Source organism: Crocodylus porosus, unplaced genomic scaffold (genome assembly GCF_001723895.1).
Source record: "Crocodylus porosus isolate Cpor-Errol unplaced genomic scaffold, CroPor_comp1, whole genome shotgun sequence".
Classification (NCBI taxonomy): domain Eukaryota; kingdom Metazoa; phylum Chordata; order Crocodylia; family Crocodylidae; genus Crocodylus; species Crocodylus porosus.
This window is the reverse complement of record NW_017728951.1, coordinates 34,448,868-34,476,639: the sequence shown is the minus strand read 5'-3', so window position 1 is coordinate 34,476,639 and position 27,772 is coordinate 34,448,868. Positions and strand designations below refer to the sequence as shown.

Genomic DNA, 27,772 nt, shown 5'->3' with positions numbered 1-27,772 from the left:
TGCCCTTGCTTTTCCTCCAGCTCCCCACATATCTGAAAAAGGACTTTTTGTTGTCCTTGATGCTTGAAGCTAGTTGGAGTTCAGTTGCAGCCTTGAATTGGGGGAGCCAATCTAGTGACAGAAGATGTGGAAAAGGTTGAAGTACTCAATACAATTTTTTACCTCAGGCTTCATCCGTAAGGTCAGCTCCCAGAGTACTGCACTGGGCAGCATAGTTTGGGGAGGAGGTGAGCAGCCAAAGAACAGGTTAGAGATAATTCAGAAAAGCTAGATGTGTACAAGTCAATTGGCTCATGTACACACCATGATTTTTGCCCTTTCATGCACTGCAACTGCATGTCTGTTTGCATGAGCGGGATTTCCAGACACTTTAATATTCTTTTTTGTGCATTAAGCTAAACCTTCTTGGATGTAGTTTGGTTTGGCTCACCAGGAATTAAAGCATCGAATCCATGGAGTTTTGTTGCGTGTAAATACAAAGGCACTCATAGACTTGTAATGAGCCTCTTTGTCCACCAGATGGTGATGTGACTTTTTGTTGTTTATCCCTTTGAATTGCTTACACTTTTTTTTCCTTGTGTGACTTCTTACTTTTTTTTTCTTGTTTGCCTGCTCCCTGCTTCCACAGCTGCATGGCAGGGTATGGACACAGCGTGGGTGGGGGGGCCCCGGGCTGGAGGGGTAGCGCTGGACCACCCCATTCTCCTGCAGCACTGGCCAGGGACCTGGCTTAATGAGTTTGAAAAACTAGTGTGTGTAAACACAGGTACAACATTTCAAGGCTTAATTCGTTTAAGAACCTAGTGCATGTAAACACAGATGTGACGCTCCAAAATAAACAAGTTTAAATTTTATAAACGTATTAAATTTAATGAGGATTAAAACCTGTGGTGTGTACAGGTGCCCCATGGGGCCAGATGCAATGCATCTGAGGGTGTTGAGGATGTTGGCCAATGTGATTGCAGAGCCATTGGCCATCATCTCTGAAAACTAGTGGCTACTGGGAGAGGTCAAATATAGTGCCTATCTTTAAGAAAGGGAAGAAGGGGGATCCAGGGAACTATAGACTGGTTAGCCTCACCTCAGTCCCTGGAAAAATCAGGAAGTAGGTTCTCAAGCAATCCATTTCTAAGCACTTGGAGGAGGAGAAGGTGATTCGGACCAGTCAGCATGGATTCACCAAGGGCAAGTCATGCCTGACCAACCTGATTGCCTTCTATAATGAGTGGCTCTATGGATGCAGGGAGAGCAGTGGATGTGGTATACCTTGACTTTAGCAAGGCTCCTACAACATTCTTGCAGGCAAGCTAAATAAGTACGGTTAAATAAATGGACTGTAAAGTGGATAGAAAACTGGCTGGATCATCAGGATCAGAGGGTAGTAGTCAATGGTTCAATGTCTGCTTGGCAACTGGTGTCAAGTTGAGTGCCCCAGGGGTTGGTCCTGGGGCTGATATAGTTTAATATGCTCATCATTGCCCTGGAAGATGGGATGGAGTGCACCCTCAACAAGATCATAGATGACATCAAGCAAGGGGGACTAGTGGATATTGGGAGGGTAGTGCTAGGATTCAGATACCTCAACAAATTGGAGTATTGGACCAAAAGAAATCTCATGAGGTTCCGTAAGGACACATGCAAAGCCCTGCACTTAGGACAGAACAATCCCATGCACCACTACAGGCTGAGGACTGATTGGCTAAACAGAACCTCTACAGAGAAGGACCTGGGGGTTACAGTGGACAATAAGCTAAATATGAGCCAACAGAGTGCCTTTGTTGCGACAAAGTCTAATGGCATACTGGGCTGCATTAGTAGAAGCATTGCTAGCAGATCAAGGGAAGTGATTATTCCTCTCTATTCAGCACCGGTGAGGCCACATCTGGAGTACTGTTTCCAGTTTTGGGTCCCCCACTACAGAAAGGTTGTAGACAAATAGGAGAGAGCCTAGCAGAGGACAACAAAAATGATTAGGGGGCTTGGGCACAGGACTTCTGAGGAGACACAGAGAACTGGGCTTATTTAGTCTGCAGAACAGAAGACTGATTGGGGATTTAATAGCAGCCTTCAACTTCCTGAAGGGTGGTTCCAGAGAGGATGAAGCTGGCTGTTTTCAGTGGTGACAGAAAACTGAACAAGGAGCAATGGTCTCAAGTTGCAGTAAGGTAAGTTTATGTCAGTTATTAGGAAGAACTTTCATAGATTTCATAGACATCAGGGCTGGAAGGGACCTCAGAAGATCACTGAGTCCAACCCCCTGCCCCAGGGACAGGAAGTCAGCTGGGGTCAAAGTATCCCAGCAAGATAAATGTCCAAATGCCTCTTAAAGGAGTCCAGAGTAGGTGCTTGCACCATCTCTGGAGGCAGTCTGTTCCAGGCCTTGGGGCCTTGGACAATAAAGAAGTTCTTCCTTATGTCCAGTCTGAAAAGGTCTTGGAGGAGTTCATGACTATTTGACCTTGTCATCCCCTGGGGCGCTCTGGTGAACAGGTGTTTCCCCAGATCCTGATGTACACCTCTTATATACTTATAGGAAGCAACCAGGTCTCCCCTGAGCCTGCACTTTTCCAAGCTGAAGAGTCCCATGGCTCTCAGCCTCTCATCATAAGGCCTGTTTTTCTGCCCCCTAATCATGCGCATGGACCTCCTCTGGACTCTCTCAAGCTTCTCCACATCCTTTTTGAACTGTGGAGCCCAGAATTGGATGCAGTACTCCAGCTGCGGCCTCACCAAGGTCAAGTACAGTGGGAAGATGACATCCTGGGATTTGCTAGAGAAGCATCTATGGATGCAAGCCAGAGTTTTGCTCACTTTGCTGGCTGCAACAACACATTGGTGGCTCATATTCATCTTGTGGTCAATCATGACCTCCAAGTCCCTTTTGGCCATGGTGCTAGCAAGCCTATATGCATGGTGCAGGTTTTTCTTCCCAAAGTGAAATACCTTGCATTTTTCAGTTCTGAACTCCATCAGGTTTTCGCCCACTCATTGTCCAAGCCTGTCCAGGTTGTCCTGGATCACCATCCTGTCCTTGGGTGTGGATGCTTTACCCCAAAGTTTGGTGTCATCAGCAAATCTGGCCAGTTCACTTCTGACACCAGTGTCCGCATCATTAATGAAGATGTTGATAAGAATAGGCCCAGGGACAGAACCTTGGGGAACCCCACTGGTCACGGTGCACCACGATGATTGACTTCCGTCAACTACTGCTCTCTGGGTCCAACCTCGGAGCCAATTCCCCAGCCAGCGGACTGTGATGTAGCCAGGGCTGCAGTTGGCCAGTTTTTCTATGAGACGATTTAAAAGTTTTTTAAAATCAAGATATATGACATCAGTCTCTTCTCCCTTGTCCAGGTGATATGTCACCTCATCGTAGAAGGAGATGAGATTGATCAGGCAAGTCCTACCTGCAACAAACTTGTGCTGGCTCTCAAGGTGTTCCCTCAATTGGTCAGCATTGATGAAGGGTAACAATTCTCCCTTGCCCTGGCTGTCCCATACTGTATTGAGCAGAGACATCCCTTGGGGCTCATGAAAAACCGATGCAAAATACGCATTAAGCAGGTTGGCTTTTTCCTGGGTGTCGGTTGTCAGTTGACCCATATAGTTTAGTAGGGGTCCAATATTACCCTTGCTTTTCCTCTGGCTCTCCACGTATCTGAAAAAGGACTTTTTATTGTCCTTGATACATGTAGCCATTTGGAGTTCAGCTGCAGCCTTGGCTTTCCTGCTTCGCTCCCTGCAGGTCTGGACCAGTGCAGAATACTCCTCCTTTGAGGTGGATCCAGTCTTTCATCCTTTATAGGTCTTTCTTGTTAGATGCAGAAGGTCCACTAGTTCTTTCTCATTGGGAGGGTTGTAAAACACTGAAAGAGGTTACACAGAGAGGTTGTGGACTCTCCAACCTTGAAGGTTTTTAAGACCTGCTAAACCAGTGGCTCCCAACCTTGGGGTACAACCCAAATCAGGGTCATGGGGGGTCCACCCCTCACTCCTGCCTGTGGGGCTCTCCTGGTGCATGGTCTGTGCAGCTCTTGCTGCCGCTGCCTCCTGTGGTCCTAGCCTTGTCTGGGCTCTGCTGGTGCTGCTGGACATGGTGGGTGTCGCGACCCTGATTTAGGGTCACAGAAAAAAAAGGTTGGGAGCCACTGTGCTAAACAAAGCCTTGGGTGGGATGATAGAGTTGGGGATGGTCCAACTATGAGCAGGTGGCTGGACTAGATGACCTCCTGAGGTCCCTTCCAACCCTCATTTTCTGTGATTCTAAATTTTAATCCCTCTGAGAGATGTATGCCTGCTGTTTATGAATGGACCATGCACCAAGTATATTTTATCACTCAAAGGAGATGGGATATTGTGAAGTCATATTTTTCTGTCAAATAACTGCTCTAAAGGGAAGGAGATACACCCAGAAATGCAAATTTTAACATTATCTTGCAGTAGTATACTGTAATTGTGATTATAGAGTAGTAGTGGCTAGAGGCCTGAGATACAGGATTGTGGAACTATTGTGCTAGGTGCTGTAAAAGAAAGATCCCTCACCAAAAAACTTATGTTCTAAGCATAGAAAGGCTGACAGCTGGAGAAAATGAAGTAAACAAATGGAAGAGGAAAGACCAAGTAACAGTAACAATTTTGCACAGGACACTGCGCTAGAATTATTTTTTTTATTCTGTTTCATTATGAGTCACATTCACAAGCGTTAGACACACACATACACACACACACATGCACACCCTTTTCACAAAGTGGGAACAAATAGGAAGGGCCAAGGAAAGGGCAGAGGCTGAATATACCAATAAGCTGTGAGCAGCAATCCCTATTGACTGGTTTTTCAGCCATTGAACTGGAATAGCAGTGGCAAGCTCTGTTCATCCTTTGAACTGGACTTAGAGGTTATTGACTTTAAGTAACCATGGATTCAGTGGCCAACTCTCATGATAGTCCCCAGACTTTGTCACAACGGTGGCTTGTCAAGTCTAGGTAAGGCAACTTATAGCTCATGCATTGGATCTTTGTGAAGTCATTTAATTTAACCTGTGGAGCCAGAGGGTTTTATGGTATTTTATCATTGGGGGGATTGAGAAGGAGGGAAGCCTTGCCAGAGGCAAAATCCCAACTGAAGAAAAGAAAGAAAAAAATAATAACTTACCTGTTCCAGGGCCCGGGGGGAGCAATGAAGCTCAGGGCGAGAAACCGCCTGCGTGGTTTGTAAGCCACGCCCATATACAGCTGAGGCCAGGTGACGTCATGAGGAGGCGCCACCTGGTGGAGATGAAAGGGGGCCGCGAAAGTGTGGGAAGGCTGCCGAGGGCCGGAGAACTGGCAGAAACCCATCGGCCAGGAGGGGACCAGCCACAGCGGATGGCAGCTGGCTGCGGATGCAGCAGTGGCAGCAGCAGCAAGAATGGCGATGGCAGTTGTGGAAGCGGCAGGAGATCCCTGACCTGGGGAAGACCGTTGGGGATCAAGGATGCCGGTGGAGAGGCTGGCAAAGGCAGCAGCAGCAGCAACTGCAAAGGAGCAGCAGGAATGTTGGGAGATCCCCAAATTGAGGATTGGCGTGGATTGAAGATGCCGGCAAGGAAGCCGGCAGGGAAGCTGGCTGTGGTAGCTGCAGCGGCAGCAGCAGCAGCAGGAGTGGCAGGAACCCCGAGCTGGAGAAGCCCTGAGAGAGCTGGAGCCAGCGGAGGGACCCGTGGTAACTCTGGGAAGAACTGGCAGCCAAGACTAATCATAGGCATTGGGGGCCGTAGCCTCAAGTGGAGGTAGGACCCAGAGAGTGAAAGAAAGGGATGCCAACTGGGGCAGAGGCACGGGTCCCAACCCATAGGGTGCCCCAGGCTAAGGGCAACAAGGGTGCTAAGGGTGTACGGAGTTCACAGTGGGTGCTCTGTTTCCTTCAGGGTCCTTTCCCTTTTCATTTCCTTTTGGCTACACCTCACCAGTAGCCACGGTGGTGGGTTTATTTTGTGTCACGACGGGTGTTTCAGGGAAGAGGGGTTTAGGGTCAAGGCAGTGGCAATGGCCTCCTTTAGGGTCCGTTTATTTTTATCTCCTTTGTGAGGGTAGATGAGCAGAGTACTCAACTCCAGGCAAGGGAGGCGAGGACCCCGTGGAAGGGGAGAGAGAGAGGCTGTGAAGGAATACACTGGGAGCAGGCACTAAGGGCACCAGGGAAGACAGGCCCAAAAGCCGAAGATCTCCAGGCCCACCCACCGGAGTAGGGCCGGGGCCTAGGGTGGTCGCCACCATGAGGCAACACGGAGACCTGGGAAGACACCTGTGTGGCTGGCCGCAAACTAGACTTGGAGGCCCGTCTCAAAAGGGTGGTGCTTGGCCGGGGTGTAGGGGAGGTTGGAGCCCTGTGAGCATCCGCCAAGACATGTGATGGCCCTGGAGGCAGCTCCAAAGGGGATCCCCTCCACTGAGGAACCATTCAAAGTCATGGCAGACAAGTTAGGGGGCCCCCTAACTGAGGTATCCTCTGTGGTTTGCACGTGGGATCCTAGCAAGTAAGATCAACTGCTTGGGTGAAGGTGGCACGGGAGCACACAATAGAGCGAAGGCAGGCACAGGGGACTTCACCTGGGTGGTGGCAAGAGACAGTGGCAGTGCTATTGCAAGGCAGAGTGGTGGCTGTGGCTGTGGCTGTTGCTCTGGCAGCATAGACTAGGCTGGAAGTGACTCACACTCAGAACCAAGCTCCACTAAGTGGCAAACTACTAAAAAAACCTTGCCAACCCCTGGTGTAGGTCCTTAAACAAAACTGTCTTTTCTTTATCTGTATGAGACTATATATGAGACACACATAAATTATCTTTTGTACATGTTTACTCTTTTTGGATGTTAGGTCAGATTCTTGGCTGGCAGACACTTGAATAGTTGCACTGAAGTCAACAGAGCATTGCCAATTTATGCCATGCAGGGATCTTGCCATACATATATAAAGCTGGCGTTTAGGTACACATTTTTACTCTTTACTTATATACCAAGGTTAGCAGCACTTTGTAAATGTTTTTAACCTTGCTGATGTTAAGCTTTTCACCGGAAGAGTTTCCACTATTGCTCACAGTGTTGTAATTCCATTAAGTCTTGTCTGAACTAGAAAAGGTTTGCAATTATATGTAAGCATGTGCATGTAGGCATGAGTATTTGCAGCTAGCTAGGTCATGTCCAGGCATGTATGGGGCTAAATAAACTAACGATCAGCAGTTGTTAGGACACTGGAGGAGGAGGGCAAGGGCTTTGCTATGTTTCAGTCACAATAGCTAAGTGCTTAGGGTAGTTGCCCAGGAAGTAGAAGACATGGATTATAGGCCCTGCTTACTGAGGAGTTTGAAACTGTATCTCTAACTTCCCATCATGGTGCTCAAATCATGAGGTTGCAGGTCAGACATTATCCAGTTACCTACTCCTGCCCTCCTTTTGAAGCTGGTTGCCTGGGCAGCCAAGAGTGTGAGGTGTGCAGGGCCAGGAGGAACAGGACAAGCCAGAGGGCTTCCTGTCCATTTTATCCAATGACTTGCAAATGCGAGGCACAGCCACTCATATGACATCACCGCAGGGATAATAAAAAATCACAAGCTGTGTGCAAGTACCAAAAATGCTACCTATGCAGCTGCAGAATGTCATTTAGGTGCACAAAAGGTAAAAGAATTCCACCTAGTGGGTCCATCTACTTAAGATGCTTACTACACAGTTGACTAATTAGCTGCATGGTAAATGCCGTGCATTTACATGTGTGCCCCAGTGTAATCTAATTTACTTTACAGCAGGATAGTACTTGTAAATACACAAACCATCTTGCAGCACACATATAGACACTGTCCTGGGTGGCTGGGGCACTGCCTGCCAGCTAACCCCACTTCTGTGCCGCAGCCAGGCCCTCTGCAGCACATTGGACTGGGGGGAGCAGCCCTGGGCTGACAGGCTGATCCCTGGGACCCTCTGCCAGCTGGGGCTACTCTGACCCAGCTCAGTGTGCTGCACATGTGCTGCAGCCATATCTCTGTAGCTCAGTCTGAGTGACTTGCAATTCTGAGTTTTAACAGCAATAGAAGAACAAAAGTAAAGCCTCCATGGTAGAGCACAATAAGCGCTCTCCTGCAATAACATGCACTGGCTCAGCAACACCAAATTGAAGCTGTTTGTTCAGAGACACCAGACCTTTAGGTGAATTCTGGTCTTGAAAACTTTTGCAGGTCAGTTTTGTGCACTGAAGTTTTGTTTATTTGAAAACCAACCCCGGTCTGCAGATCATTTGTTGACTTCAGGCTCCTGTGGGTCCCAGGTGCACTCTGATGTGAAGTGATGAGCCAGCCAGAGATGGAAATTGCTTCCAGATTAAAATCTGTTAGCAAGGTAATAAAACAGTCTGCTGACTGCGCAGGACAGAAACTCGCATCACTCTGGGAAACTGAAGCAAAGTTATTTACCTAAAAGGCTCTCTTCCTGCCCATCTCTAAACCAGACAAAGAGTCTGAGCCTTGTTAGGGCCTATTTATGATGTACAAGGATGTGGAGAGTGGAAAAATACTTGAGGCCAAAACCAGATCTATTCCAGAAATGCAATACCAACTGGAAACAAATGTGCTTAAAATTCAGCATGTGGTATCCAGGTTGTAGCTGTATTGGTCTAGAGGAAAAAGCAATCTGGGATCGTGGTAGAGGTGATATATTTTATTAGACCAGCTTAGAGGTGATATATTTTATTAGACCAGCTAGATATTTGCAAAAAAATTTCTTTAATAGCAAGTTTTCAGGCACAAACACCCTTCATCAGGCACCAGAGAAAAGATGATAAAAGTTCTCCTGGGTAGAAAAGAAAGTTCTTATTTCACTGGATTTCACAGAGGAGTCAATAAATGGAATACTCCTTTGGGCAGGAAATTCTTAGCTGTTGAGGTGTTTGTGCTCAGAAGCTTGCAGTTAAAGAATTTTTTTGTAAAAATCTAGTTGCTCTAATAAAAGATATCATCTCTATCATGAGCCCAGACTACTTTTTACTCTAGACCAATATGGCTACAACCTAGATACCCGACACATGGAAGATATTGAATTTTATCCAATTTTTAAAGTGAAATCTTCATAATTTCACAAGGAGGAAGCAACTTTCACCACCTGAAACCTGAGATACTGCTTCTGCCTTTGTTCAAGGTAATTTGCATCATTACAGAGCCTCAAAAGAAAGCTGAGGGACACCTTACCAGCTAAGAACTGCCTGCCCAGAAGAGTATTCTATCTAATGACTCCTCTGAGAAATCGTATTGAATATGAACTTTCATTTCTACCCAAGAGAACTTTTACCATCTTTTTTCCAATGCTTCATGAAGGGTGGTTGTGCCTGGAAGCTTGTAATTCAAGAATTTTTTTTGCAAAAATCTAGTTGGTCTAATAAAAGATATCACCTCTACCACAAGCCCCCACATGTGCTTACATGCTTTGCTGATCTGATTTTGCTCATCTTATCCTTAATATGAGGTCCAAAGATCTAGTGATCTTAGATATAACAGCTATTCTCAGTCACAACAGTATAGTTCACATAGCACAGGACAGCTGCAGTGTCCTGATTCTGAGTCATTTACACCATAGGCTATACTACAGAGTGCACTGTGCAAAATTCACTCAGCCCCCAGTGAAACCTGATGCTTCTGGAGATGGCCTGTCCAGGGCCCCATAATTGTGTACCATAGGGATAGAACCACAGGATACTGTATACAGATTGACAGAGTGGGATTCTGGCCTCAGAAGTGGCAGAATGTAATGAACTAAACTGAAAGGATGCCAGAGTACCATGGTTTACACTCCTGGTCATGTATAAAAGGGTCCAGAACACTGGCAAATGGATGTTCATGTTCTGCACTTCTCTGAAAGCTAAGCCTTTGAGTGGAGGCCCTGGGAAGGTTTTCTTGAATCCCTCTCCCTCTTGTTATGATTTTTCCTGCAACTAGGATTTCAGGCCTTATCTGGCTTTATATTTCTATCTGGGTGATTCTATCTGGATGATCCTCTGTTGTCTGGCTAGTGGGGGTACACCGATAGAGATTTTTGGGGCCAATACTGATAGCCGATATTTAAAAAGGTGTATTGGCCAATACTGATCCGATATCCAATACAGCTGCCTTCAAGTGGTAAGTCTGATGTGGTGGAAGGGGAGGGAAGGGGCTTGGGATGTGTGGCACAGCACTGTTGGTGCCTGCCACTTTAAGGAGGAAGATATGTGGCAGGGCACTGTCAGTGCCTGCCACTCTAAGAGCTGAGTCCCGCAGCCAGCAGGTGCTTGATTGTGGTGGCCATTTTAGATCTCTGGCCAACTATATAAACAGAGCAGTTCACTGCTGGAAGGCCAGGCAGAAACATTGCCTGTCTGCAAGGCTGCATGCAACATCCTGGAGGTAAGGGTAGGAGCTGTAGGGGATGGCTTGGAGGCTCCTGGTCTTGGGCATGACCTAAAACTGCACCCTGCCAGGAGTGGGTGGACTGGTGGGGCTCTCAGTGGTGTGGGAGCCCCCAGGAAATGCCAGGCCAGTTACCACCCAGAAAGGCAGGCAGGGGTGCCTTAACCCCATATCTCACCTTTGGGTGGGTCATTTATCATCGGAGGTAGTTCAGGCCAGGCACAGCTGCAGCCACCTGAGCCCTGTGGGGGCAAGACCCCAAGGAGTGAGAGTTGGGGTCAGGCACAGCTGCGGCCACCTGAGCCCTGTGCAGTGTAAGACCCAGAAGGGGCCTGGCATGGCTACAGCCACCTGAGCCCCACCAGGGAGGGAAGCCCCATGGCCCCAGTGAGGGGGCGGAGATGAGGAGCCCCAGTAAGGGGAAAAAACAGAGGGCTGGGAGCCCAGTATTGTCTGGGTGTACAGAGTTGCCCCAGGAAGGGGCCAGGGCAAGCGTAGACCCAGTCAGGTAACTGACTGGTCACTACTCCGGTGAAGGTCACAGGAGAGGCCCAAAGGATGGTATGTCTGCCACCCAAGGTATGAGCTAGCTAAAGCCTATGGCCTAAGGGGCCCACTCCAAGAGGGAGTGAGGCAGTACAGGTTGTTGATGCATGAAAGAGACCCTGTGAGAGCGGGTGGAGTGTGAAAGGCCCTAGGGCTGCAGTGTAGGGGAGGAACAGAGCCATATACAGTGCTCCCTGGCATCGGAGCAAGAATGGGCAGCCTCCTGCCTTAATTAACACCTCAATTAAGTAACAACAAGGCATGGCAGGCTAGACAGGTGGACGGTGTGCCCAGAGGCAGGTGGGGAAACTAGTACTGTGGCTGGTCAGGGACCTCCACTTTGCCACAGGGGGGCAAATCAATGCCCCCGCAATGAGGGAGGGAGGGGGCAGGGGCAGGCCCTGCCTCGGGGGAGCGGGATACAGCCATGGCTTGTGGGGGGAGGTAGTTCCCACCACTGCTTGCATACCGGAAGGGCAGCGGGGGGAGAGGGGGGACCTGAGTGCGCCTTGGATCTGCACAGGGTAGTTGGAGCTGGAGCTGAGTGAGGCTCTTCTTAGCAGGAGCTGGGCTCAAAGCGGGCACCAGCAGCACTGGGGGGGGGCTGCTCCCACCCCAAATTTCACTGCAGCACCACTCCCAGCCCCTTGTCACCAGGCACAGCCCAGCTCCAAGTCCTGCCTCCACCCACATACTGGGAAGAGCTGAGGCTGTGCTGGGTGGCTAGCAGTGGCAGCGGTGCTGAGAGTGCAGCTGAGGCAAAATTTGGGGTGGCTGCAGGTCCTTTCCAGCACCGCTGGTGCCTGCTCCAAGCCCAGCCCCCACCAAGAAGAGCCCTTTGTACTGCTGGCTCCAGCCTGCCCACCCACCCCATGCAGGCCTGGGGGGCATACCCCCACTGCCCTCCCATGGTGCAAGCAGCAGCGGGAGCCGCCCCCCCATCCTCATGAGCCATGCCTCCATCCCACGGTGCTGTTCCCCTGCCCCTGCTCCCTCCCTTCTTCCCTCACCACGGGGCTGTTGATCTGCCCCTCCAAGCCTCTTCTCTCCCCGCTCGCCTTCTGATTTACCAGCTGGAGGCAGCTCTCCATGCTCCCAGCTCTGCTCCGTGTTGCGCTGCGACTGTGTGCAGCACAGGCATTTATCGGCTATATTATCAGCCCCATCAGTCCCTGATACAGCAAATTTTCTTTATATTGGTACCTATCCGATATTGGACCAATGTATCAGTGCATCTCTACTGGCCAGCATAGACATTGCTGTGTATTGTTTACTAACAGAGAGAAAATGTGATTCTTCTAAGCCAGCCAACTATATATGCAAGGCTTCACTGACCTGTTATTTCTGATTCACCCAACTGCGGAGTGGACTGAGACCCAATATTTCATGTTTGAAAACACTCAAAGTCAGTTTTGCCAACAGTATCTGTGCATCACAGGATAACTGGTATAATTATGAAATTCTCAGCTCCTGGAAGCAAGTGAAATTCAATTCCATCTTTCATTTAAGAAAAGATTTAAATTTCTAGCCCTCGGTGCTGTAGGGAAAAGCTAGAAAATGTGATCCAAGTGTAACCAAGGGCTCCAACAGCAGAGGGGAAAGGATCCCCAAAAGAAAACATAGCAAATGCAGCATGCCAAAAAAAAACCTTTTAGTTGTCCATTTCATGACTATCTGAACACTGGCTGTTGGCAATAATCACATCTGCAAAATAACTGAGAATCTGCAAAAATTACACTGAGAGAATAGAATACAGGGGAAAATAATTTCATATAAGAGTACTTACCAGAATCACTTTTCTCTGAGGTTTCAGCAACTTAGGTTTAGGAAAATTGTTGGCTATTGGAGCTATAAAAATAAATATCAAAAGATTACTTCATATTAACACAATTCACAGTTATTTTTAGTACATGCATCAGCCATTTTAAGTCTTTGATGGCAGCAGTATAATATGATAGCAAAGAGTGATGTTTAGGAACAAATTCTTTTGCAAAACTCTCCACAGGTATTACTGTAGAAGCTGCTGGTTGTTTGAAAACCTGGCCGCAGGAGTGGGAATTGATTAGATATCTTTAATAAGTAGATCTCAGTATACTGTAATATTTGTAATACATGAACTACGCAAAATAGTAGACACTTTTAGTTGGCATTAAATGACACCTAAACTGTATGTATACATGTGTAGCTGGCTATGCCTACATGGCTCTTTAGCACATCTGTCTTTGATTTCTCTCCTTTCTCCCTATACAGTGCAATTTGGAACCTTTTGTTCACACTCCAAAGTTCCTACAACCATCATGGAAACAAGCTAGCAAAACCACCCTCTCTAGCACTTTGCAACTGTGAATGTCAGAGCACCTAATAGTGTGACAAAGCGCTTCACAATGTCTGTAAGAGGCACTGTAGCTATTCCCCTGCCCTTCCCCCCAACCCCATTTGACCAGTGGGAAACAGGAGGCACTGAGAAATGAATTGGTTTGCCTCTGGTTCTCCCTGCATGAAATACAGCACCATTGGTTATACTCCATGTCACATACCTTTTGCTGGGACAGCTGGTGGTTGCTCCACTTTCTCCTTCTTTTTCTTTACTTTCTTGGGCTGTAGAGGGGATAGACTTGTCACACTGGTAACAGTCTCCCCTGAGCTGGAAAAAAAGAGGAATTTGAGAAGAGCAGGAACAAAATCCTTATATCTACAAGCTCCAGCTTATCCCTGTCATACAATAGCATTTTCACTCAGCCACAGCCCCCGGCAGATTACTTAGATCCTGACTCTGTCACGTATTGAAAAATGCAACAATGCTGAGCAGCTTCTGTCCCAACTCATCTGTCTCATTACTTTTCTAGTACACAAACCAGTGAACAGACTTGTACGATCTATGTACTCTGCCTGACCCCTGAAGCACAAAGGGCCAGGTCTTATTTACCCCTTATGTTTCTAAGTAGTAGATACACAGCCTTACAATTGCACTTACTAACATTTATGCACAGTTTGGAGTTCAGCATTGTCTATGTTAGCCAGACAGGTAGGAAGGGAAAACAAATTCCACCAGGTAGATATATAAATCTAGATAAGGCCTGGAAGCTGAGTTGGGGAAAGAAATGACAGGAGAGAGAAGAGAGAGAAAGAAGGCTTCCTGCCTTCCTGTGCAATAGTTAAAGCAGCTGCAAAGGGAACAGTGGAAGACATGAGCTCCAGGTCCCCTTCAACAGGGGGCTCAATCCTGTGTTTCCTGCTTCTTAGGAAAGTGCTCTAAGTTGCCTATACACGTGCAGTGAGACTGCTCCGATACACTGTGATTACAGCATGGGTACAGGAGAAAGAGAATATGTTACAGAAAATGTGGCTTAGTAAGACAGACAACGGAGAGGCCACTGGGCATTCATCTGGACTCCAGCTTCAGTTGGTGCAGAAACTTGCCCAATGTGATTAATTTATTTTTCCTAATAAATATTACATGTCAGTGAGTTACAGAGCAGTTTGGGAAATAGTCAGTCTGTGGCCTTAACTATACCTTAACTATTAAGCACTGAGCGAAAAGCTGGAAACCTCCCTTCTAGCAGGTATGGGCACCAATGCTAATGAACAATACTTGGCTTGGGTGGTTACAACAACTGTGGTCCGTTATAAACATGCCTACACAAGATGGCTTCTCTAGGTGAGCTATTTCATTCAGAAGTCCTCAAATCCTCCAGAGTTCTCCTACCCTTGATGCAGCTATGAGTTACGCAGACCAGCATTAAATATAGTGTTTCTTAGTTACATCCATGTATGCAAGATCTGGGGAGCAGGGGGCTCTGTTTGTTTAGCTCCAATAGTAATAGGATCCTGGGCTGTGACTGAGATGCCTAAGTCTCACCACAGTAAAATAAGAGTGACAGTATAGTTTTTATTCCTAAATGCTTTATGCTCAGCTTGATGAAGGGACATTTTTTGCCAGATCTTTAAAATAAAAGCAGATTTTCTAAACCTGTTTAGAGCCATGATATTCACATGAAGCCAAATTTTTAATCTTTACATGCCTACCTCCCTTAGATTTCAAAGAGAGTTCAGTGCCTTTAGAGATTTCGACCATTGCCTGATCAAGCGTAACAGAAATCAGACTAGCTGGCCATTTCAAGCACCCAAAACCCAGGTTAACTCCATTACTATCAGGGGAGTAACTCAGGCATAGATGAAAATACAGCTGAGTTTGTTGTCTTCAGTGAACATTGTGGGTTTGAATACGTAGCACAAGATGTAAAAGTCTTTAAAAAGCAATTAGAAATACAATATTTTGTAATACTTTATTTGTTTTACCATATTTACTGAAATCTAAGATGAGGTTTCTTTACTCCATTCAGCACAGAAGGGAAAACGATCATCTTAAATTCAAATATGAGCCAGGCAAGCAGGTGTTGCAGCTCTGAACAAAGCCCGGGTGGCTCACACAGCCGGCAGGGACCACTGGGTGCAGGGGGAGCATGGGGAAAGGGGCATGCAGGGCAGGGGGAGTATAGGGGAAGGAGCATGGGGTGTGGGGAAAAGTTATAGAGAAGGGACATGCAGCATTAGGGGAGTGTGGGGAAAGGGGCATGTGGAACATGGGAAAGGTTCAGGGGGAAGTGTGGGGGAAAGGGTGCATGGTACTGGGGAGAGTATGGGGAAGGAGCAGCCAGTGCTGGAGGGAGCATGGGAAAGAGACATGCTGTGCTGTTGGGGAGCATGCAGAAGGGGAGTGTGGTGCTGGGGAAAATAGGCATAGTATGGGAACAGTGTAAGTAAAAGGAGGTGTACTGAAAGGAGAACACAAGGAAAGGGAGAAACAGTGCAGGGGGGATGGTGGGGGAAGGGCATGGAGGAAGGGGAGCATGGAACAAGGGGAGTGTAGGGAAGGGGTGTGAGGAAGGGGGAATGTGGTGCAGGGGGAGCACAGGGAAAGGGACACAGAGGGCATGTAGAACAGGAGGGGGAACAACTGTGGCTCCAGCCTTGACTGGGACTGGGCAGTGGAGCCAGAGCCTCTGCTATTGCCTGGCCTGGCCAGGTGCTCCACGGACCTGGCAGAGACAGAGACAGATCATCTGCAAAGGTAAGGGTTGGGAAGCAGGCACCAGAAGCGGGAAAAGTGACTGGGTGGAGAAGGCAGCAGGGGGCAGACATGGGGGACAAGTAGCAAGATGGGGAGAAGGGGAATGGGGCAAGCTGGCTGCCCCTAGTCACTACTTTCCCTGCCACTACTTTTCCTGTGGCAGTGTTGAGGGGATGAATTTAAGAGGACCCTCCAATAACTAGACACAGAAGTTCAGGGTCTAAGAACCCATCAAGTTAAAACACATGTATAATTTTCTGTCTAAAATCTAATAACTGGGGCTCATCTTAAATTCAGGGTTGTCTTGGATTCAGGTAAATATGGTAAATTTTAGTTTTCAGATTAGTATCAATTACACAAACCAATTTAGAGACAGAGGGAACTTTTAAATCCCCCTAAAATAGTGTCAACCTAAGCAATGGTAGCAATTTGCTACTGTATGACAACCAGAAATTATAAATAACTAAAAATCCACAAAATTAAACTGATCAGCCTCATTTCACCATCCAAGCACGACACAGTGTAAAAGGAAAGAGCAAAATATAATGAAATAGCCTTTTCTTTTGGTTTTTTTTTTCTTTTGGTTTTAATTATCAAAGGATTTGTTATAAAATATCAAAATTATGGTTTAAAGATATGACTGTTATGCTGTTCCCCTTCAAGCATGGTAATGTGAAATGGTTTCATGTAAATTCAATGTGTTTATGCTTATTCTTGATTTCCCACATAAAGGAAAAACGCACAAACGTATTTGTGGCTTGCACTTTCCTTCTGAAGGCGAAAAGTGTTCAGGGTTAACCAGCATAGCGAAATACAATAACTTGTTGTCTTCAAATCTAGTTCTTCAAACTAAACAAGGAGACTCAGAATGGTTTCCTTGGCTCTGAAACACTGTGTGTCTGTGTGCTTGCCCTGTTGTACAGTTTGTAAAGAAAGTTACTTTTTTTATCTTGGGCTCCCTCCACCTCCTGGTTTCTATTTGAACAGAGTCACATTATGCCTTCCTAACTACATCTGAAGGGATTTCAGAGAACAAGAGAGAACAAGACATTTGGAAAAAATGGTCATGGAATGTGTCTTAAAATCAGTGTGATTGAAAAGAGCGTTATCTATAGGTTTGTAGATGCTGAGCATCAACGCATGGTGTTTCTGGACCTTCATTTTTCAAGAACAGGCAATATGTTATATTTTATGTTTTTTTTAGAAGGCAAGGTAGATTTGTACCCTATGGCTACATCAGAGATATATAGCATAAATTTTGTAAAGAGCGGGCTATGAAGGGACTGCAGGAAGCAGAGCTTCTAAATTGAAAGCTGCACTTAGAATACAAAGGGTAGGGAAGGAGAAGGAAAAAGAAAGGCCACTGCTGGGTGAAGCAAGCTTATTAGGAGAGACAAAAATAAAACAGCTATTCCAATGCAGAATACAGGGGTTATTAACACTTAATCTAGGCAATGGGATAAAAACCTATAGTCTTGGTTTGGACCATACTTAACAAAATCAAGTCTGTGTATGATTTCTTGTTCCACAATTTCCTGTTCAAGTTCACTTTTGAAGTTCTGTTGTCTAATAATAGCCAATTGGAGGTCAGAGAGGGAATGTCCAGGATGGTTCAAATGTTCTGCCACAGGCTTGCGTGCCTTTCTAAAATTGATGTCAAATTGGTGCTCATTTATTTTTACATGAAGGGATTGCCTCGTCTGTCCAATGTAGACAGCAGAGGGCACTGTAAGCAGGTGATAGAGTATATGACACTGGTAGAGGAGCAGGGGACAACCAAAGGCTGTTCTTGTCTCTAGGTCAATACTGGAGCAGGTCGGAGCAGATTCTGAATTGGCTCTGTTGATTTGAGTAGCTCCAGTTTTCAAATTATATTCTAAGTGTAGGAATCCCTGCTCCAGATTCTTAAGGTGTGCATGCTGGGCAGTTGGATCAAAGCAGTTAGGGCTGTAATGTGGAGCTTAGCTGGAGATGATGGACCTAGCGGTGTACTTAGGATGAGAGCTCCTGGCATGTTGGTAGCTGTAGCAATTGGTAGGTTTCTGATACAATGCAGTGGTGATGTGGCCTTTGCAAACATTCACAGTGGTGTTGAAGAAATGAATCTGAAGTGGACTTCAAGGTCTGTCATACATATATATTGGCATATTGAGGCGGCCATACATGTGCCTATGGCAATGCCATCTGTTTCTAGGGTTTTTACCATCCTTGTTGATGTGCCACTTCTCTGGTGTTTATGTAGATCAAGTATTCTCTCTCACTCACACACACACACTTTCTTCAAAAGTCTGTTATAAGGGGACTAGAAATTAGAAAGTCATGAAGGCTTCACCTGGATTTGGAGCAGAATTTGTATTTTTCCAAAGGAGGAACTGGTGGCATGTACCTGGAGGAGAACTAGGCACTGGTTTAGAGAAGGCTGGCATGGTGTAGTGTTCAGGATGTTACTCTGGGATTCAGGAGCAGAGCTTGGAAAGTGAAATTGCTTTTTATCCTCCATTAAATAGAGTATTTACTGCAAAATGTGTTTTTTTTCCGTTATCCTCTCTGTGCCTCTGCTTGCCATCTGTAAAATCTGGAGATACAGTTCTGATATCACTACATTCAAAACTGAGATGCTCAGTACCAGGGCTATATCAGTTCCTTAGACAGAGACACTAGTGTGGATCTGGATTCCTGAACTTTCCCAAAGGTTGGATGAAGGAGTTGGAATTCTCTCTGAGGCTCTGCTGGTACAGAATGCAGTACTTCTGCTTTGTGGGCATCACATGCAAATTTTCCCAGGAGTTGGACTTGATTGGTTCTTAGATTGAGCTTCTGTATCTGAATAAACTGAAAGACCTGACTGAATCTTGAAAAATTTTTGCTAATTCTGAAGCAAATCACTGAATCCTTCATAGAAACAGTAGGGAGAGAGGAAGCTGACCTACAATTCAGCCCAATATTGGTCAAACACCTCATGAGAACTAACCCAGCTTCTGATGAATCTGGACAGGCTTGGAAGGTTCAGATAGACTTTATTTGGCTTCACTATGCAAAACCACACCTGCATCTCATCACTGTTGCATAGGGGTAGGCAAAATATGGGCCTGTGGGCTGAATACAGCCCGCCGGGCAATTTCATTGGGCGCCCACCAATGAATTGTATCCGGCCCAGCCCGTGGCTGCCCCTGCTGCACTCCACATGGGACTGAGCCCTGCCCACTCCCACTCCCACTGAGGCAGCATGCTGGGCTCACACCTTTACCTGTGGGAAGGCCCCAGGCCTGGCCAGCATGCACAGCGGTTGTAGGGCTGCTGCTGTGGCAGCGACCCAGAGAACTGCTTGGCTTCCCCAGTCTCCCACTCCTCCTTCTGTCCCTGCCGCAGCACTCTGGGCAGCAGATAGGGAAGTGGTGGTGGGGTGAAGGGAAGGCAGGAGTAAGGGGCTGTTGCTGGGGCTGATGGAAACATGAAGCCTGGAGCGCAAGGCCAGGGTGGGCTGGCGGGAGCACGAAGCCCGGATTGGTGAAAGCATGGGACCACATCAGTGGGAGCATGAGGTTGGCCCGGCTCTATCATGTGGGGCAGGCCGCAGTTCATGTTCAGCTCCTGGGACTCAACTGGGAGTCACGTGTGATGGAGCTTGCAGCTGACAGTGGGAATCCCCATGTAATGGAGCCGAGCTGGCTCGGCTCCACACTCTGCCGCCCCAGCTGAGTCCTGGGAGCTAAACATAGCAGCATAGAGTGAGGCTAGGCTGCTGGCTCCATTGTGCAGGGCTCCCCACAGAGGTACACAACTCCAGCCGAGTCCCAGGTGCTGCATGTGAACCATGGGGAGCCTTGCCTGATGCACCAAGGTTGGCCTGGCCCTGCTGCCATGTTCAGCTTCTGGGATTTGGGCAGAGCTGTGTAATGCTGTGGGGCTCCAGCTTCCACAGGCCATGAGTGCGCCAAGGGCCTGCTGGCGTGGGGAGGCATGTGAGGGGGGCCCGCATGCACACCCCACCATACCCATGTACCCCAATACAACCCATACCCACACCCCACACACACATCTACACCCCCATAAGACCTACACCCACAACCCCCCACACACCCACATCCACCCACCCACACACACATACCCACACCCCACACACTCCCCAACCATACCCCACACACTCCCCCACAAACACCCCACAAACAATATACAAGAGTAAGACTTTATTTTGAGCTATTTTGCAATAGCCCCTTATGCACACTATGCAAACACAAATAGAATTTCAAAATATTTCAATTTAAAAAAATAAAATTAAAATATGTTATAGTAGAATTCAGGCTTGTCCAACATACAGCCTGTGAGCCGCCATATAGCCTGCCAAGCCATTTTCTGTGGCCCACGGTGCTGTGATGGGAAACGAAAGTAAACGCTGTTTACTTTCATTCCCACCCCTTGTCCCTTCCCCAACCCCTAAGCAGCTTCCTAATGGTTGCTGAAAAGCTGAGGAAGGGACAAGGTTCCCACACACATCGTGTCAGCTTGACGTTACTGATGCAATGCAGCTCCTCCCCTCCTCTCTCATTTCACAGTGTCCCTTCCTCACCCCACCCCTCCCTTCCTCATTTGCACGCCAGCTCCTCTCCTCCCATGTTGCAGGGTTTCCATTCCTGGCCCCGCCCCTCCCTTTCTCATTTGCATGCTGGCCCCACCCTGCACCAGTCCTCACCAGTCATGTGGGCTAAAACAGGTCATGGTGAAGCGGGTGGGCGCAGGGGGTGCGGATGCCAGCATGGTGGGATGCTGTGGCCGAGCCCGCGGAAGATGCTGCTGCCGCTGCTGCTGTGGCTGTCAGGGCAGGAAGCCGCTGCCGCTCCCACCTCCCCGTATCCTCCCACGCCTGCAGACATCGTGCTGGGGGTGGTGAGTCGCAGGCCCCAGGGAGGGGGGGACCCCTGCTGCTTAGGCTCGGGCTGCCCCAGGGGAGAGGGAGCAGGGGGGTGTCCCTGCACATCCTGCACCCCGCTGGAGAGTCCCCACATGTCCCCCTGGCTGCTGAGCCTAGGTGCGCAGGTGTGGGAGCATCCTTGAGGCCACCCAGGTGGCAGGGAGGACATGGCGGGGTCAGGTGGCACCCCTTGATCCCTGCGCCCCCAGGCTGTGGCCGGACTGGACAGGCCATGCAGGCACCCGCTCCTGTTGGCCCACTGGGTGATAAAAAGTTCATGATCTCGCCCCACATTCAAAAAGGCTGGACACCCCTGTAGTAGATGTTTGATTTATCTAACACCCTACACAGATATTTATCCAGCCTATTCTTGAACCCCACCTGCCAAAACCCCCTTAACTTTATTCCTCTGTCCTGCAGTTCTCAAAGTTAGGATCATATTTAGGTAGACTTTTCTTTTTTTAGTAAAGCATATAAGCATCTGATTAATACATAATTTTAAGATTGGAATCAATACGCTAAAAATGGACTTGTGCACTTTGGTTTCTGTGTTTCTGCTTTTACAGGTTAGCAACATAATGTTTTGCTTCCTCTTACCCATAACCCTCTGTCATTCAGCTGAATGTGTTTAATATTTGCTTTTTGCAGTATTATCTCTGCTATACTGCACACTGTCAGGAAGTCATATAGTGTGATTTACAGCAACATGTCTTTGTATCTGACTACCATGATCCCATTTCTGCCTCTAAATTGGTAGCCTTTTTTTGATCCATTTAATTTTTTTCTTTGTCTTGTGTTCTTCACCCGTCTATTTTAATTTTCCTTTTTTAGCTATCCTTTTTTTCCTGGCAGCTAGCTGTGAAACAGAAAGACAGATTGGTCATCAGAGAGAACTAGAACTGCTGAGCTGTGCTGTTTATATCCATGGTTTAGTTGCAGTGACTGTCCAGGGTCACAGAACACGGGTCATTCAAAGAGCAACATCAAAGCCTTGGTTTGCACTGATGCCTCCTCAATGGCTTTAGTGGGCATCCCCTTACAACTCACTTTAGGGTGCACTGTACAGAATGAATGCAGTAATTATCCCATGAGAAAGGATTGAAAATGACACTAACTCAGGATCCAGGACATGCTATACTTAGTCCAGGTCATAGCCAAAAAGCATTGAGATTCAGACTAATGATGATAGATTTAAGGTCCAGTATATTGTAAACTACAAAGGATGGAAACAAATGCTTTATGTCATTGGCAAACTAGAAACATCTGCTCTCTTTGCATTGCCATGAAGCCTCCACTTCTAAACCTCACTGGTCATAAGAATCTCTTGTCCCATTGTTTCTGTTTTTGTTGCAGTGTAGCACCTTAAAGACTGACTAATCAGTGGCCACGTATACATGAGATGCTGACTGTGCAGTAGCCCGAGACTATGGCACACTAGTGTCACATGGCAGCAACTGTGATACAACGCTACTGCTCAGTGGTCTCAGGCTACTGGGCAGTCAGCATCACTAAAAAGCTGTTAATCGGTGCTACTGCACAGTAACTTGGGTTATTGCGCAGTCATTTAGTATCTGTTTATAAAAGTACCAAATGACTGTGTGGTAACGACTGCACTGTCAGTGTCTTATGTAGACACGGCCAGTGGCACCTTATAAACTAACTAACAATAAGTTGGCACTATGCCTTGCCCTCTGTTTCACAGAAGGGTTAGGAATCTATCCCTGTGAAGAATCCAGGTTCTATGGCGGGGTGGGCAATTATTTTGGGTGGAAAGTTGCTTACTGAGCTTTGGCAAGCTGCTGAGGGCTGCATGGGTAGCCCCGCCCCTTGACAGGTTCCCCACCCCCTGGATGCCATCTTGTGACTGGAAGTCCCGCCCCCTAATTCATGACCTCTGCCACCACAAATGCCTCCCTTGCCCTTGAAAGTACTCCTTTCAGCAAGAGGTTTTGCTATCTCAGAACCAGAAAAATACCAAATTATATTCTAAAAATCAAACTTCTACAACATACATTAATTTGATTTCAAAAAGTATTTTTGTCCTGATTTGCAAGTGTTTGTGTAGTGTACACAGAAGTGACTACACAACAGCTTAAAATTAAGTCATACTCTTGTATATTGTGGCAGGTGGGTATAGGTTTGTGGGGGGCAGCGGGTGTGTGGGTATGGGGTGAGGGAGCATGTGGGTATGTGGGGATATGTGGGATGTGGGTGGGTATGGGGGGAGGGTGGCTGGGGTTTGTGTATGGCAGTGTGAGGAAAGATCTTGGTGCATGTGTATGGTAAGGTGTGCATGTGGGACTCACCTTATGAACACACACATACACTCTGCCCTGTGCCTGCAGACACACACACCCCATCCCCTCCATCATCAGCATGGTCCTGTGCTCTGTTTCAGTGGTGCAGCTGGGAGCCACAGCCAGGTGGTGCTGGAGCAGGGCAGGGGCAGGAAAGCAGGGAACTGGTTGGGGGTGGGTGGGGCTGGGCTGCTCTAGCCTGCAGGCCTGTTGAGGGCTTCTTCTGGGTCCTACTGTCCCTGTCTCCTGTCAGCTTTGACAGGGAGCTGGGGCAAATAAATATTAACTAAAATTTTTACGGGCTCCTTGGGCCAGATAGAATGGCTTGGCAAGCCACATCTAGCCTGTGGGCTGTATTTGCCCACCCCTGTTCTATGGGGGTAACAGAGGATAAATATAAATGAAGGATAGAAATGTTGTGAGTTTAAGGGCTGATATCTTGAGTCCTGTAGTGGGAAATATATGGATACTTTCTGGAATGGTAAAGTTATCAGAGTACAAGTTAAATTTTAGCCCAGTGATCAAAAAGGAAAAAACCTACTCTACCAGATCTCTAATACCCTGGATTGCTTTCTTTAATTCTGTAGCAATTGCCACAATTTATTAAAATATTTATAGACTATTGCTGACTAATACATCAGGTTTAGGGCCCTGTAAGTTGGTCAGAATCTTCTCAGTTTCAGATCAAGTGGCAATGTTACAATTACAGTTCTTGACTGCAAGTTTACAGGTTCAAATTCCAACACAGACCAATGGATTCATAATGGCACGGTTTATGCCTTTCCCCTACTTCACAGTGCATAGAATGAAATGGTGTGCCTGCTAGGTATCCTTTCTTCTGGAACAGTTCAGTGCCTTTATGCTCCAGAGACAAGCGGCTTGCTATGGTAGAGGAAATGCATTGCAGTAAAAGCTTTATTATCCGGCATGAGTGGGGTAAGGGGGTGCTGGTTATCTAAAAATTCCGGTTATCTGAGAGTTATACAGAAGATGGTGCCATACTTGTAGTGCAAATACTTGATGCTCATGCGCCTTCCAGATAGACTCGGCAAATATTCCGGTTTCTAAAGTGAGGATTTGTATTGGGGGGTATTGGAAATTCTAGGTAATAGGGTATTTTGGTTAGTAAAATGCCAGTTAACACATCTTTTACTGTATATTGTTCTCCCTAGTGGACAGAGAGGACATATTACTGCTTTAGCGGGGAAGGAGGGGTACAATACCTTCTGGTATTATGCCCTAAATGCCACTGGCCAGAGCAAACATTAGAGTAGCCAACACTCCTCTCTGATTCTAAGCCCCAGGTTCTGAGGATTTATTTCTGAGGTTCATATTTGTGGCCCTAATCAGTGAAAACACAGATGTGTACTTAGGGCATGGAGGAGTCTGTGGAACAGGGTGTTTTATGTGCCCTGGGTTGCAAATGAAAGATTAAAAGGTAAAAGTGAAAATGTTCACATCATCATCACTATTATTAATTATTTACACTGTGGCTAGTGGTAGCATAAGTGTGTAAGAGAACATGCAAAAGACACTGGGTAAGGTTTCCAAAAGTGTCCATGAGAATTAAATTTTCTAGTTGGCCCTTCTGAAAAATTTTCACATCTTCTTTCCAGCATCTAATGAAAATAAAACAGCATTGTTCCCATGACTTATAATTAAAAAGTATATTTTCATACCTGTTCTGAGGACATTTCACCAGGTAATGTTTCACTGTTAAAGAAAAAAAAAACACAACAGGACATAAGGCTATGTGGCTTCATATAGAGAAAATTTATGAACTACAAAAGGATACAGCAGATAGATCCAAACTAAACAGTCTTGGAATTGTATAGATGCCAACTTATCACCACTGAAAAGCTGCTAGCTATAACTATAACCATGTATCATACTGAAAATTAGAACATAGTCTAACTGGAATGAGATGCTTAGGCTGGGGGAAAATGTGTAGCAAACAACTCTAGGGAATTGTTACGGAAGTGGAAGGTTACTCAAATTGCAGTGATCAGGCCAACTAAAGGAGAATTTGCCAAGGACAGACACAGAAGTTCAGTAATTTGACTTCTAAAGGCTTCAGTTCCAAATTTTCTCTACATATTTATTGTTTTAAAAATGCATCTTTCCAAGACCCTGAAATAAAAAAAAAACCCTCTTCACTCTTCATGTACAGGTGTTGATAGAGTTCTTAATATGGGGCTGCAGGAAGGTCTTCGGCAGGTACCAACTACCACACCTGATCAGATCTGAGGACCATCTAGTCCAATAAATTGTCTCTGATAATATATATTCCTCTTTAAACCATCAGCTCTCAGTATGGAGTATAGCACCCCAGGAGAAGGCCAGGCATTGTTGTTTTGTGACTCCTCTGCTGTTCCCACACTGGACTTGACATTGTGTTATAGGTTCAACTCTCCCCCTCAGCTTATTAGCAGATGGGAAAACCTCCATTCTAGCTCCTGAGCCATAATATTTTGCGCTTTATGCTGAAATACAACCTTGTCAATAATGAATTTGTCCATCCACAATCAATCACAATGCAGGGCATAGCTTTATTTATGTTAGAACCTAGAATGCTTTGGTTATGGGTACTTCAAGTACTGAATTTTATCCCTGAAAGAGAAGGGAAATTGACAGCTAAGACTAGAGACTGAGTGACATTAAACTACTGCTATGCCTATAAACTTAATCTAGTTTAAAACTGTAGTCACCAAAACATATTATTTGGGCACTGGCATATAAACAGAGACAGCTGGTCAGAAAACAGAGTGTTGTCCCCTCAAAACATTTTGACTTTTTGGCAAAATGTTTGAAGTTTATATATTGAGACCCAAAACCAACAATGGTTTTGATTTAGAAAATCGTGTCACAGTGTCTTGTAGGAGCTGTCACCTAGGTGACTTGTGCTTCCATTATTGGTGGTGTTGGCTGTGGTGTCTCATGGAAAGTGGTGACTGGCCTGAGGGCCCAACTTATCAAGGAGTGTGAAAATATAACACACGTGAAAATATAATGCAGCTGAAAATATAATACTCTAGTAAGGCACCAGAACTGTGCTTTGAACCACAATATTTTGCCTTTAGGTTAAAAGGAAGCTTTAGGCTTCAGGAATATGGTTTTTCAATGAAATATTGAAATGTTCTATGAAACAAGACCTATTTCCACAAATAATTTCATTTAATTAAAAACCAATCTGAAAAGCATTTTTTCCAGAAAGTTTTCAATCAGCTTTAGATACAAGTTGGATGGTCTGCCAACAAGGGTCCAGCCCTCTACCAAAAGTTACCTGGAAAAGATAACTGTGACCCACTCTGTGTCCTTATCAAAGACTCAAGTAAAAGCATATAAACAATCTACAAACATTACATTTTACACAATGACACTTGCCTACTCTAAGCAATGGGCCAGCTTCTACTGAGCTGCAACTCCACTGAAATAAAGAGTTTGATTTATTGTTGGCCCAATATCATACATTTTCACATTAGTGCGATAAGGCTAACCACATGCCTGGCTAGGCTTTAAATGCTAATAATCTCAAAAGAACATTTCCAGTTTCACCTGTTACACATCAAGATCCTCAGTTTATATACAAGTTGCTAAATGTCATTGGGTACATCTACATGTGCAGTTGGCATGTAGCAATAAACTGCCCTGGAGTTTATTGCTCCCAGGTCCAATGTTAACATGTGTGCCCAAAATGGCAGTACATTAAGCCAGGGTGGAGCAGCCCCAGCTGGCAGGGAGCCCGGGGGGGTCAGCCTGCCAGCCCAGAGCTGTTCCACTCTGGCTCAACATACTGTGGAGGGGCTGGCTGGGGCACAAGGGTGCTACAGTGGAGGGGCAAGCCAGCAGGCAGCCCCTGTACTGTAGCACCCTCATGCCCTAGCCAGCCCTGGTCAATGTCTACAAGTTCATTTTGGTGTGCTAACTCCATCATAGGATAGCATTTATCCTGAACAGTACTATCCTACAGCAGAGTTAGTTAGTTTACTGTGCCCTAATAGGGGCACATATGTAGACTGGTGATGCTTTACTGCAGAACTCTTTAGTCAGCTCCGTAGTAAAGTGCATATGTAGATGCGCCCAGTGGGTGGGTGGCTCTTTATGGGAGTCCGACTCAGCAGCATCTGGACCTATTATTCACCTCCCACTGATGGATTTTGGGCAGGGGGAGGTGATCAAATATTGTTTGAAGGGGTGGAGAAATGAGGCTTCCCATAAGCACAGTCACATGGGTGGCAAACTGGCTCCAGGGGTGCACCCAGAGGATGGTGGTGGACGGGTCGATGTCGACCTGGGAGGGTGTGGGCAGCGGACTCCCCCAAGGCTCAGTCCTTGGTGCTGTTCAGCAACTTCATTAGCGACCTGGACGAGGGTGTGAAGAGCACCCTGTTCAAGTTCATGGATGACACCAAGCTGTGGGGTAAAGTGAATACACCAGCAGGCAGGGACCGCATCCAGGCAGACCTGGATAGGTTGGAGAAGTGGGCGGATCTGAACAGGATGCGGTTCAACAAGGACAAGTGCAGGGTGCTGCACCTGGGGAGAGGGA

The 27,772-nt window shown here is 46.6% G+C and overlaps 1 protein-coding gene across 3 annotated transcripts in view; it reads right to left on the bottom strand.

Moving 5' to 3' along the window:
- Positions 1–27,772, bottom strand: part of VSTM4 (V-set and transmembrane domain containing 4) — a 103,629-nt gene that overhangs the window by 26,885 nt on the left and 48,972 nt on the right. For all 3 annotated transcript variants that reach the window (XM_019556067.1, XM_019556068.1, XM_019556069.1), the window contains 3 exons: positions 24,903–24,936; positions 13,484–13,590; positions 12,733–12,794 (listed from right to left, as the gene is read on the bottom strand). In XM_019556067.1, coding sequence (XP_019411612.1) covers positions 12,733–12,794; positions 13,484–13,590; positions 24,903–24,936 — 203 coding nt within the window. The remainder of the gene's footprint in view (positions 1–12,732; positions 12,795–13,483; positions 13,591–24,902; positions 24,937–27,772) is intronic.